Below are 12285 nucleotides of genomic sequence, written 5' to 3' on the forward strand. Positions count from 1 at the left end.
GGTGCGGAGACTCTGAGACCACACCCCTGGAGAACTTTCCACCAATGGAAACTCGTCCCCGCCTCTCCACCCTGGGCCAACTCCTGTTAACCCTTTGTGCATTCCTGTGCGCTCCAGGTTAGCCAAAGCGTCCCTTTGTATCTCGCTGTGCTGAGAAAGCGTGGCAGAGGGGACCTAGTCCACTAAGGAGTTTTTGTTTTGAGGATTTGGGCTTTGGTTTTGTATGTGTGTGTACGTGTTCGTGCGAGTTGTCGTGGGCCGGAGGTCTTGCTTCTATCCCTCTCCACCTTATTTTTTGAGACAGGGTCGTTCACTGAATCCGGAGCTCGCTGATTGGCTAGGCTTGCAGTCCTGTAAGCTTGGGGCTGGGGGATCCTCCAGTTTCCTCGCCCCACCCCACCCCTTCCCACCCGCGGCTGGGTTACAGAAGCAAAACACTACACCTGTGGCTTTTTACATGCGTGCTGGGGATCCGAACTCAAGTAAGCACTTTACCAAGGCTGAGTCCTTTCTCCAGTCCCATATTGTGCTTTGTTTGAAACAGGGTCTTAACCCTAAAGCCTGGCTAGCCTGGAACTTACATGTAACCCAGGCTGGCTTCAAACTGGCAATCATCCTCCTGCCCCGTCCTCCCTGGTGCTGGGATTACAGACACGCACCCATGCACTACCACCTAAGAGGGTTGGGTTTTGTTTTGTTCAGATCTTGTCTTTTGTGTCTGCATTCGTTCAAGGTAGAAAGCCTTATTGAAAGTCTGGGAGGCCCGAGCTGGACTGCATATGCAGTTACAGTCTCAGTACTGGGAGAATGTCCCAGAAGAATCCAGAGTTCCAGTCAGCTTGAACTACACTCAGGATAGCACACACACACACACACACACACGCACGCACGCACGCACGCACGCACGCATGCACGCACGCACTGGCCAGCACCTGAAACCCCAGATATTTTTGGAGGCTGAAGCAGAAGAATCACTCCTATGTATTGCTCTTTTCTTGGCGCATCCAGAGGATGGTGCAAGGGGAAGGCATGAAGTGCCTCTAGGGACACCCCCAGTCCTCTAGAGCCTGAGGTGTCAGACTGGGTGACCACTTTGGGGAAGAGCCTGCCTCTAATCCCCCCCCCCTTCTCTCTCCCGGGAGGCCTCAGTCCTGAGGACCAAGTGATGAGGTAGTAGCAATCTGTACAAGGCACAAAGCACCTTTGTTCTAGTGCCTTCGGGTGGGGGCAGGGAGGTGGAGGAGGCAGGTGTGAAGCCTTGGAATCCAAGCAGTTGCTGCCCTGCTCCGCCCAGGCTCAGGGCTCTGAGAACACCAGTTAGATCCATTTTCCCAGCCATGGTCAGAGGGTGGGGATGCAGGTCTGACGACTTAGGTCATTTGTCTGTAGCTGTGGCGCGGGGCTGAACAGCATTGGCACCGAGCACTTGGAAACTAGAGGCCACCCAAGGCTGGGCAGAAACAAGCTATAAGCATCCCCAGTGACAAATTCTAGTTGACCCTTTTTCTGGGATGTCCTACTCCCCAACAGGCCCTGGTCTGACTCAGCAGCGTCTCCTAGTGGCCAGACCTAGAAACAACAGCAACTACTCAGCTTCCAGGAGCCACATTCCAAGATCTCACATTTATTACAAAAGAGCAAAGACAGATTGTGTGCATGCCCCGCCGCCACCTACTCCGGCCCCGGCCCCTCCCCAGCAGCCAGGTGCAGCTATTTTGGTGGGTCCCCAGGTGTTGCTTAACAGCGCCTGATGGTGGGTGGTTCCTTAGGCTGGACACTGCATTGTCTAGGGCTCCTGCTCCTCTAGTCATTTGTCGGGGGGGAGGGGCGGCAGCGGCCGAGATTTCACTTCTTTAAGTCTTAAATCTGGGCGGGAGTCAGCCAAGTCTCAAGAGAGGTCAGAGGTAGAGCGAGGGTACTGCTGGGGGTGGTGGAGCTGGCCTGGAGTTTGGAAAGCCAAGGAAAAAAATTTAAAAAAAGTCAAAGCTCTTGCCCTGGCTGCCTCACTGTAAGACAGCCATCCCCAGCAACCCCCTCCTCACCTACCTGGAGGGCACCACCAGCTGCATGCTCCCGTCCCCTGGACCCGACAAGTCACCTGATGGGTGCCGGCCCTGTGGGTTGGCAGGCAGTGGCTTTCTTGGGGGTGGGGGTTTGGCGGGCCCCTGAGACTGAGAGAGAAGACCAGTTTGGAAGGATGTCAGGATTCCCACCCTCGATGGAGCGGTTCTAGGAGCAGTGCTAGTGGTCACCTTTGTCTCCAAACAAACCTGTCACTACCGGAGGCGCCACGGGGTTACCTGCCCTGAGGCACAGGGGGAGGCATCCTGTGTGGCCACCATGGCTCTAGGTCGGAGAGGCAATGCCCTGCTTTCCCCTCACTGTTACCTTTGGGTGCCTCACCACAGGGTCAGCGGGCAGAGGGCGAGTGGGGGGATTGGATCGCTCAGCCAGCTCAGCCTGAACAAAGAGAGGAGCGGTGGTTCTGAGAGCAGTCGAGGCAAGTGAGCATGCAGAGGCTCCCCAGGGGTCAGCGTGCAAAGTCAGCCAGCGAGGTCGAGGGAAAACGGGAGCATGCGCAGGGGGCTTTGGGTGCTTGCCAATAGACAGGAGCCTCAGGGAAGGTGCGGATCAATCATGGAGTCCCTGGATGGCTGTAGTCCCACTAGTGACCACCAGGTGGTAGTAGAGACCATGGCGGGAGGCTCACTCTGCTGCTTCTGGGACTTTGAAGGCGGAGGGGGCACCCTGGTCTCCTAATGAAGAACACCACTGGGGGGAAGCAGGGATGAGAACTGGGACCGGGCATCTAGCCTCCCACCTGTCCTGAGCCAGGGCAAGGCCCAGCCCAGATTTACCTGGAGTTTCTTGGGCACAGGGTTAGGTGGCAGCGGCCTGGAGGGGGGCACCAGCAAGATGACGGCACCAGCTTGCTGAGAGGGCAGGAGGAGCAGACAGGCAGAGTGGGCAAGAGGAAACAGACAGATGTGGGCGAAAAGGGGTTAGTGTTCAGACCAGGGCAGCAGAGTCCCAGAGGCGGTGGGAAGCTTCTCAGCTACATGCAGAGGAGCGACATGTAGTAAGAGGACATGCAGGCTGACTCCACACACACCCTCCTGCCGTGAAAGGTAGAGGGCCCTGGGCATTCTGCAGCCTTCCACACGTGATGTCCTGGGCCTTGTCAGATCTCAGCACACTGAAGGCCCTTTGGCCCACCACCCTATTGTCCCATGGCACTGGTTGCTGATGGGTATGCATAGAACCATCTCTCAAAGCTACCGATTTGGCCAGCTGAAAGAGCTCAGCAGAGCCTCCTGGGGTGACTGGCCCTGCCACTCTTGCTGTCCTGACTCCTCGGACTGACCGAGCACTCCGAGTCTTTGAGTCTTGAATCTTTAGGCTACCTCTAGGCCCGAAGTAGGCGCAAATAATGTGGACTCTCTTTGCTCTGCCATCCAGGGCTTACCTTAGCGCCTGGCATCGGCTGTGCCCGCTGTGGAGGTCCTGGCCGTTCAGGAGGATTTGGTTGGGCTGCCCTGAGTATGAAGAAAGCCAAAGAGAGAATGGGACTAGCCACCCACCTGCTGATCTGGAAGGTATTAACCCTTTAGCCCTTGGAGGGTAGCTTTGTGTGGTTTAGGCCAGGGTTGTGGCTGGACAGCCTGGGAGAAGGCTACCTTTCCCCTACTTTGGGGTCCCGAGTGAAGTGGCCTTAGTACCTGGGGTGAAGTTAAGGGATACATGTAGAGATGGTAGATAATGTGTGGGAATGGTGGTCAGGAAATCCAGAGTCTGAGAGTTTGGGATTTAGAAATAGGGACTAAGGACTGCATGGCTGGGGCCTTTAGAAGCAGGGGCTTAAAAGCCAGGCAGTGGTGGCGCACGCCTTTAATCCCAGCACTCGGGAGGCAGAGGCAGGCGGATCTGTGAGTTCGAGGCCAGCCTGGTCTACAGAGAGAGATCCAGGACAGCCAGGGCTACACAGAGAAACCCTGTCTCGAAAACCGAAACAAACAAGAAGGAAGCAGGGCTTCAGAACTGCCCTGCGTTGAAGGAGACAACAGCAGGGAAGGTGTTCGTACCTGTACTGGCAGCTGGATCTCTTGAGCTGGCAGAGCCGCTGATGCAGGCGGGCTCGGTGCCAGTAGCTGGCACCAAGGAGGACTAGGACCACCAACAACAGGAGGCTGAGGAGCAGGCCCGTGGTCAGGGAGCTGGTTGCTATGGACAGAGGTCACACTGAGGGTGGGTATGCCTAGGAACTCAGGAAGAGGACCAAAGAGAAGGGTAATGGGTGGAGCGGGTTCGCCCTCCCCAGTGCCCCGGGCCCCTCTCCTGGCTACCTCTGAGCTGAGTCACGCAGTCAGGAGGTGCCCAGCCCTCCTCACAGTGGCAGTGTCTGCTGCTGTCACAGACCTGGAGGTACAGAGCAAGCGATGAAGGCATCTGTGAGATGCGACCATTTCCCTGTATCTGGCTTTCCTTTTTTTTTTTTTTTTTTTTTTTTAAGACCAGATTTCTCTGGGTAGCCCTGGCTGTCCTGGACCAGGCTGGCTTCAGACTCAGAGATCCATCTGCCTCTGCCTCCCGAGTGCTGGGACTAAAGGCGTGCGCCCCCACCGCTGGCCTTCATCTAGCTTTTCAAGAGCTCAGACTTCTCAAATTGACGGGAATGCTGTGGATTATGGGTAGACACAACCTCCCTCCTGGAGGGAGGAAGTCTTTATCCATGCCAGGGGAAATGACAGCAAGCTAACCCCTTTAATATGCTGGTCACTAGTTAGCAGCTTTCATACCCATTTCATGCCCTCCAGGGTATGGGTACCGGTTGATAACACGCTCCCAGGAAGTGGGAAAGACTGAAGCCAGGGTATGTCTGCCTCCAAAGTCCCCTTCCCCTTCAGCAGGCTCCCCTCCCCTTCCATCTCCTGCACCCAGCTCACCCCATGGCCATGGCATTTGCTCCGACACTCCTGTGCTCCCAGGAGATCCACGGGCTGGCATCGACGGTCGATGCACACCTGTTCCATAGAGAGAAGAGCCAAGGTCACATTCTCACAGGGCCTTCCGGGGACGGGACCTGCAAAGCTGTGAGGCTATCCTTTACAGCTATGAAACTGAACAAGACCACTGAAGAAACAGTCTGGCCTCCTGTGAAGCCTGTGCCCTTGACAACTGGTAGGGGAAAGCCTGGGCACAGGTTGCTGTATTTCAGGTGTTCCTTCCCACCTGGTCTCAACCACCCGGGCTACTCACCAGGCCAGGGCCACAGGCAGTGCCAGGCAGAGCCAGGAGGGGCTGAGCCACATCATTGCCCAGGTCCAGGTGCACCCAGCTGCAGTTCAGCTGCATCCCATTGGCTTCCAGGACCTCCGAGAGCAGGTCTTGGGCTGAGCCCAGCAGAGGCTGGGTCCCCCCCCACTGGCACTGTAGCTGTCCACAAACGGCATCTCTAGGGGCAGAGAGAAAGGCAAGCAGGGTCGGCAGAAGCTGCACCCAGGTTCCCACACACTCAGGCGGAGCCTGTTTGCTGCACTTACGTAGGGGCGCAGGGCACATAGCTGCCGTTGGGGCTGCGTCCACAGCTCCCGAAGGCATTACCCCGAGTGTTGGCCGTCTGGAGGCAAAGCGGTGCAGCAGGCTGGGCCCCAGGTCCCCAGAGCGACTGGCACTGCTGGGCGTAGGAGGCACAGCGCCCGTGCATACACACAGCCTGTCCGTCAGCACAGGGTTCACCGTCCCCCAGCCTGAGGTCAGCGGGGCACTGGGAACTGTCTCCTGGGCAGAACTCGGGCAAATCACAATCGTCTCTGCGAGGGCGGCACTGCCAGCTGGCTGGGTGCAACTGTGGAGGGTGGTCAACGTCAAAGTGGGTACTGGGCAGGTTCAGCCAGGAGCTCAGGGTCACAGAGGTCAGAATGACTCTTGGACCCCGTCACCTGGCCGGTGAGCTCCGGGTCGGCTGGTCTCCGGTCTGTGCCCACCTTGCAGTTCTGACAGCAGGGTCCGTCAGAGGCACACTGTGCTCCTGGCCGCAGCTGGCAGGTGAAGTAGTCACAGCAAGGATCGGTGCATTCCTGCAGGCAAGGGGCCAGGGGGAGCTGAGTCTCAGAGCAGCGCCAGCTCGGTGCGCAAGCCCTCCCAAACTCCCGGAGAGCAAACCCAGGTGTCAACGCCACACAGTGAATGAGAACCAGAGAAGACAGGAAGGTCCCCTCAGAAAGCTACTCGGGAGACTTAGGAAGGGCTGAAGAGTCAGGATGAAGGCGCAGATGGGACTGGGCAAGGCTTCGGGTCAGGGGCTCACATCTGGGAAGCCACAGTCACACTGCTCGCCAGGGTCCACAAACATATTTCCACACAAAGAGGACATGGGGGCCAGGCTGGGCAGCCGTTCAAAGAGGCAGCTGCCCATCCCATCGAGGAGGGCCTTCTCCAGGGCCTGTCGGCTGCAGTTGCTGAAGTTCAAACCTGGTAGGAAACTGGGGAGAGGGGCAAGGGGGGGGTGGGCTAGAAGCTCTCCTAGCTTGCCTTACCCTCCTGCATCCTATCTCACCCTGCCCCCCCCCCCCCTTCCTCCTCCCGGTTACTCACTCTGTGGAGGCTTCCATGATGCAGCTCTTGGCTGGGGCTGGACCTGGACAGGGACAACTGCTCCCAGGTGAATCATGGTCTAGACCCAGGCTGTGGCCCAACTCATGGGCGATTGAGGAGGCAACTCCTAAGATGCTTGTGGAGTGGTCCTGTCATTGGGGAGGGAGATAACCCCAGCTCCAACCCCAGCCCGGACTCAATACAATGGACCCCTGGCTCCCCCATTCCCTCCTCATCCACTCTCCTGGATTCTGTCTCCCTCCTTAACTGCTTCTGAAGTAGGCAAGTCCAAGCCTGCGTGACAGGAAATCTTAAGTTCTAGCTCAACTCTGTACTACACCCCCTTACCCCCAACACACACTCTATAGCCCCTCTGCCTGTGGGCCTCAGAAATGCCGAGGTGTCATAAATGACAGCTCTGTATACTATGATAAACTGGCCACAAACGCATCCCCTGACAAGTCAAGGCCACTTCGTGGACTCTACCCTCTTTTCTTTTTTTTTTTTTTTTTTTTTTTTTTTTTTTTTTTTTTTCGAGACAGGGTTTCTCTGTGTAGTTTTGGAGCCTATCCTGGATCTCACTCTGTGGACCAGACTGGACTCGAACTCACAGAGATCCGCCTGCCTCTGCCTCCTGAGTGCTGGGATTAAAGGCGCGCACCACCGCGGCCTGGCGACTCTACCCTCTTTGGGCACAGCTTTGAGGCTGGGGAAGTCTGAAGGGAGCTTTCAGTGAGTAAAGACTCCATACACAGGAGACGTGTACCTGGAAATGAGGAGACCCGCAGGTAACTTACCATATTCACACCTCCTGAGAAGTCGGGGGAACAGATGGAGTTCTGAATGGCCATGCCCACCATGGGCCCAGAGAAAGAAGTACCACTGTGGGACAGAGGTGAGAGATCAGGGTCTAAAGCCATTGTCGGAGCTCCGGAGGACTTGAAGGGATATGAACTGGGTGCCGACAAGCTAGCACAGGGTCCCAGGAGCTGAGCCTGGGGTCCTTACGTCACCAGCTGGGCACTATCGTGGGGCAGCCGAGGCAGCAGGTCCGTCCGGCGCCAACGGAGGAAGTTGTCTAGCAGGACAGCTGGGTTGGAGCTCATCTCTATCAGGTCCTGCTGGGTCCATGCCTCTAGGCCCACAAGGGCTACCCGGACCTTCAAGGGCTGGAAGAACTGAAAGAGCTGGGACTCAGTAAAGGGGCCGGGCCTGCAGCGGGGGAGCTGCGGGACTCCTGCCCAGCCCAAACTCACCGTGTCTAGCAGGAGGGCCACTTCCAGCGTTCGGTTCAGCAGCTGTTGGAAGTCAGGGTACTTTCTGACCTGGGGGTCAAGAGGGGCTCCCTTGAAATACAATATGGCGGGAAAGTGGGGGCAGGGTGAGCGAGCGGCAGAGGGCTCTGGGGTCAGTACACTCACCTCCGAGTTGTCAGCCACAATCACCAGCTCAACCGTTTTGGTCTCCGTGACAACATCCCGCTTAAGCTGTGGAGAAGATGGGGGGGGGGGGATGTCAGGCAGATCCCCCCCGGAGGGCCATGGCCTCAGGCTGAGCGAGCTGTGTCCAGGCCCACTCTGAGTAGTCAGAGGATGGAGACCCCATGGGAAGCCCGAGAGGCCAGAGACCTGCCCATCCTGGACCAAAAATAGATGAAGCTGGTCATAGGACCCTATTTTCCCACTCCAAACGCTGCTGCTTCTGGTTAAAAACAAAAACCCAGCTTTTGGTGTTTTGAGACAGTGTCTTGTACAGCTCAGGCTGGCAGTGAACTCAATATCCTCCTGCCTCCACTTCCCAAACAACTGCTAGCATTTGTGCACCACCAAACCTGGCTCCTTTCAATGTTTAAAAATGATAACTAAAGCCAGGCATAGTGGTGCGCGTCTTTAATCCCAGCACTTGGGAGACAGAGGCAGTGGATCTCTGTGAGTTCAAGGCCAGCCTGGTCTACAAAGCAAGTTCCCACCCAGCCAGCCAGGGCTACACAGTGAGACCTTGTCTCAAAAAGAGAAACAAAAAAAAAACAACTAATAATAGCTGATGCCATCAAATACACTATTCCAGGTGCAGTTCTAAGCACTTGACACATCACTTGACCTTGATTTTCACACTGTACTGTAATCTCCACCTTGGTAAATTAAGAAATTGTGTTTGTATTGCTTTCTAGGTGGAAGTATCTACTCAAGTGAAAGCTCTCTGCAATGGGCCTAGAAGATAGAGGAGGTATTTGGGATGAAGCCTGCTTCTGAATCTCACATATATGGTTTACGAGTGTACGGCCTCCGGCGAGTCCTCTAACCACGCTGTCTCTTCATCTGAAAAGAGAGCTCCTGGCAGCATCTGCCTTCTCGGTCGCTAGGACGAGCAGAGGAGGACGGAGCTACTGTCACCCTGAACTGGGCCCCGAGTCAGCCCAGGGCTGCTTCCATGCCGCCTCACCCTGTGAAAGCGCTGCTGTCCCAGAAGAAGGTCCGGTCCAGCTCGAGTGGGCACAGGTGTATGCCAGCTTGGGGCACAGGCGTGGCCTGGCAGCAGGAGGAGGTCTTGGGTCCGAGAAACAATGGGAGGACCCTGAAGGTCTCCAGGCCCCGGCTCCAGTGCATAGCTTCTCTCTGGGGACAGGACCACCAACCCCCTAAGGAAGAAGCCGGAGTCAGAGAGCATTTCGGGTCCCTGCTTGGGTATCCTCTTCCCGGATGTCAAACCCACCCACGGTACCTGATCCCGGAGCAGGCACAGAGGGAGACCCATGAGCCGGGGCGGCCCTGCACGTCTCCTCGGTAGCAGCAGTTTTCCTACAGCAGGGAAGCCACATTCGCTAGCACCCGCTCGCAGGGAAGACCGGAGAACCCTGGAGTCCAGCTTGCCAGCAAAGTGCCCTCCCACTTCCTCCAGGACTGCCACCTCCCCTCCACCTTCCCTCCTCTGCCCAGGCCAGAAACAGCAGAAGAGAACCCAACTCACCAGACTGTGCCCCTCACTGACCACCCGGGTGCCATCAGGCTCGTACCACACCAGAGTTGGGTGGCTAGGGACTAGATCTCTGTGACAAAAGCAAGGCCATGTCTGAGCCACTTCCTAGGGGGTTGCGGTGACAAGCTAGTGGGGTGGCAAGGACATCTTAGGGACCAGGCAATGCCCCCAAACTCCTCAGTTCCTCTGAGGCCACAGAGTCCAAAGGTTGGGCTGCTGTCTCCTCCAGGCTTTCTGTGTTCCAAAAGGATTTTTGAGATATACATGACTGTATGAACTCAGGCAAGTTAATTTAATTTCTCTGGGCTTTAACTTCTTCCCATGTTAAATAAGGATAACTGCATAATAGTATCTACCTTACAGGACTGTTGTGAAGGAGTCCATGAGGGTAGGCACTTAGTACCTGGTGCATAATAAATGTATGTAAACCCTTCCCGCGATGACTCATATCTGCCACCTTACCTATTCTGTAGAAGCTCCAGGACATGACTTTCACCATCCAGCTCCACTTCGACCCTCAGGGCTTCAGGTAGACCAGTCTGTGAACACCAGAGGCATGTCTCACCTCCACTAGCCCTGCCCACCACTCCTACCCTCTATAACTAGAAAACCTCATGCTCTCAGGAGAGTACCAATGATTAGGTCACTGGTTGAGGGGATCCCAAGGGAGGGACCAGGAAGCCCTGCCTGGACTGGGCATTGTTCTAGGGGCTTGTGTGGGGAGGTCAAGGAAGGTATCTGAGCCACCCCCTTCTCGGCTTCCTGCCCAGAGAGGAAGCATCATGAAGGACCCGGCACAGGCCCCAGCCCTTCCTCTGACTCAGCTGCAGAGTGTGTGTGTGTGTGTGTGTGTGTGTGTGTGTGTGTGTGTTGTCTGTCTGTCTGTCCGTCCGTCTGTCCCTCTCCCTACTGAGAAAACGAACAGCATGAGATGAAAGGAGGAGATGTAGTAACATTCTCCCAGTGTACATGGATGGGCCGACTGGGGCTGAGGCAGACAGACGTGTAGAGGGGAAGGGGGCTCAGTGTAGCCTGATGCTGAGGGACCTGTTACAAAGTCTGTTCACTGGCTGTTTAGCCAGACTTTGGCCTCAAGATGATTAATAATGTGAAGTGTGAGAAAATATGTTATCAGCAGGATGGGGACTCACCTGAAGCAATTCTGCTAGGCTAACTGGGGGGCTGTCCTGAACGACCTGCCTCTCCAAGGATCCACTCAGGGCCCTCTCCGGTTTGGCGTGCTGCTGCTCTCCAGTGCCTCCTGCAGGGTCCCAGAACATCCTAAGAGATTGCTGAGGGAATCCTTGGCAAGGCTGGGGTCACTGGTGCCCTCAGACCCACCAGCTCCAGCACATCACAGCCTCTCAGTGACTTAAGGGCTCCTGCACTGCATGCTGGGATCTCAAGGAGGATACTGAAAATCCCCAACTTGCCGATTTCATCCACAAGTCCCTGAAGAAAGTTCAGTCTATCCTGCTTGCAGCCCCTGGCCAATCGCAGGTTCTCGCAGGGACCGTCCCTTTCCCATCCCTTCTCAATCACACCCCCCACCCAATCAGGAATGCGCTTTCTTAGGACTGGGAGCAGCCTTGTGGCCTGGTGCCCACTTGCCCTTCCTTTCCTTCACATAAGAGATGCTGGGAACGCCCATCCCTGGGTGAGCAGTGCAAACACTCCGACCTCCCTAAACAGCCTTGATGCCCAGTCAGGCGCACCCGTTCCCAACAGCCTCCGCTTCCTCCGCCAGCACCCCCCAACAATGGCCCTCTCCCCTCCGGACACTCCACCCCCGCCTACCCTCTCGGCCCCCAGCCCAAGACAGCAGCGGGAAGTGAAAGTTCCAAGGAGGAGTTGGTGTCCCAGACTCTTTCCTGGCAAGTGCTCCCTCCCCTGGCTCCTCCGGGGCCCCTCCCGCTCGGCCAGACTTCTCGTGGCCACCCCACCAGGGTGAGCGGTGTTGGCCGCCCAGATGAGGAACGAACGGCTGGAAATTATCCTTTTCACTAAAGCCCACGAGCCATGCCTATTCCGGGCACTACACAGAGTGGAACTGTCAGCTAGGCCCTAGAGAGACGAAGATGTCAGTCCTGAGAAGTGACTCTTTCCACGGTTCTGAGGGGCGCTGGGCAGGACCCCTCAGCGCGGAGCCCGAAGGTGTCTGCGGGGATCACTCCGGACTTTGGATAGGGGACGCCAGCATCCTCCTCCTCCTCCTCCTCCTCCCTTCTCCATTCCCTCGCCAAATCATCAGCCCTAGGCCTTGGTCAGCAAACCAGGCAAGCTACGCCCTGGTTAGGCTCTGGCAGACCCCAGCACCCCAAGGCCTCTCTGGGTTTCCGTGTATCTCTTCCCGGTCACCCCCTCGACCCCACTCCTTCCTGGGCACTCACCTATGTTTGGGAGCGGCGGAGAGGGCCGAGGGCTGCCCGCGCCCAGGAGTCCCAGGGCCCAGAGCAGCGCCAGCCGCATAGCCGCGGAGCTCCGGGCCGGACGGGGGCAGCAGGTGCGGGGCCACGCGTGGAGGAGCCGCCGCCGCCGCCGCCGGGTCGGACACCAGCTCCGCACAGCGCAGCCACTAGGCCCCGCCTCGCCCCGTCCGCGGCCCCCGAGGCCCCGCCCCTGCCGCCCAGCGCAGCCTCTTTCCGGCCGCGGCTACCGGGATCGGCGTGGATGCGGCGGGGCTCGCGCCTCCCCGCCTCCCCGCCGCGGTCCGGC

General features: G+C 57.2%; 1 protein-coding gene across 3 annotated transcripts; it reads right to left on the minus strand.

Annotated features, from left to right (window-relative positions):
• Positions 1-1605: 1605 nt before the first annotated feature.
• Positions 1606-12103, minus strand: Adam15 (ADAM metallopeptidase domain 15). 3 transcript variants are annotated; one of them, XM_059265670.1, is made up of 23 exons: positions 11961-12103; positions 10722-10831; positions 10033-10109; positions 9562-9640; positions 9316-9392; positions 9037-9232; positions 8016-8081; positions 7851-7919; positions 7603-7772; positions 7392-7476; positions 6595-6743; positions 6308-6482; positions 5985-6077; positions 5541-5845; positions 5257-5452; positions 4944-5021; positions 4344-4416; positions 4083-4221; positions 3467-3536; positions 2859-2933; positions 2389-2460; positions 2047-2114; positions 1606-1941 (listed from the first exon to the last, which is right to left on the minus strand). In XM_059265670.1, the coding sequence occupies exons 1-23, from the start codon at positions 12037-12039 to the stop codon at positions 1899-1901; spliced, it is 2544 nt and encodes an 847-aa protein (XP_059121653.1). In that variant the 5' UTR covers positions 12040-12103; the 3' UTR covers positions 1606-1898. The 3 variants fall into 3 exon arrangements, with proteins under 3 accessions (XP_059121653.1, XP_059121652.1, XP_059121654.1); XM_059265669.1 differs by having other exon boundaries at positions 2047-2171; XM_059265671.1 differs by lacking the exons at positions 2389-2460; positions 2859-2933 and having other exon boundaries at positions 1607-1941; positions 2047-2171; positions 11961-12102.
• Positions 12104-12285: the final 182 nt, after the last annotated feature.

The sequence above is a fragment of the Peromyscus eremicus genome, chromosome 6 (genome assembly GCF_949786415.1).
Source record: "Peromyscus eremicus chromosome 6, PerEre_H2_v1, whole genome shotgun sequence".
NCBI lineage: Eukaryota > Metazoa > Chordata > Mammalia > Rodentia > Cricetidae > Peromyscus > Peromyscus eremicus.

What these genes read in the sequence shown, in the direction of transcription:
- Adam15 (XM_059265669.1), bottom strand. Translation starts at nt 12,039, where the DNA reads ATGCGGCTGGCGCTGCTCTGGGCCCTGGGACTCCTGGGCGCGGGCAGC. An exon ending in GTGACTGTGGCTTCCCAGAT is followed by an intron (nt 6,078 to 6,307) that starts GTGAGCCCCTGA and finishes CCTTGCCTGCAG; the next exon opens with GAATGCACCGATCCTTGCTG. An exon ending in CAGCTGGTGGTGCCCTCCAG is followed by an intron (nt 1,942 to 2,046) that starts GTAGGTGAGGAG and finishes TCCAAACTCCAG; the next exon opens with GCCAGCTCCACCACCCCCAG.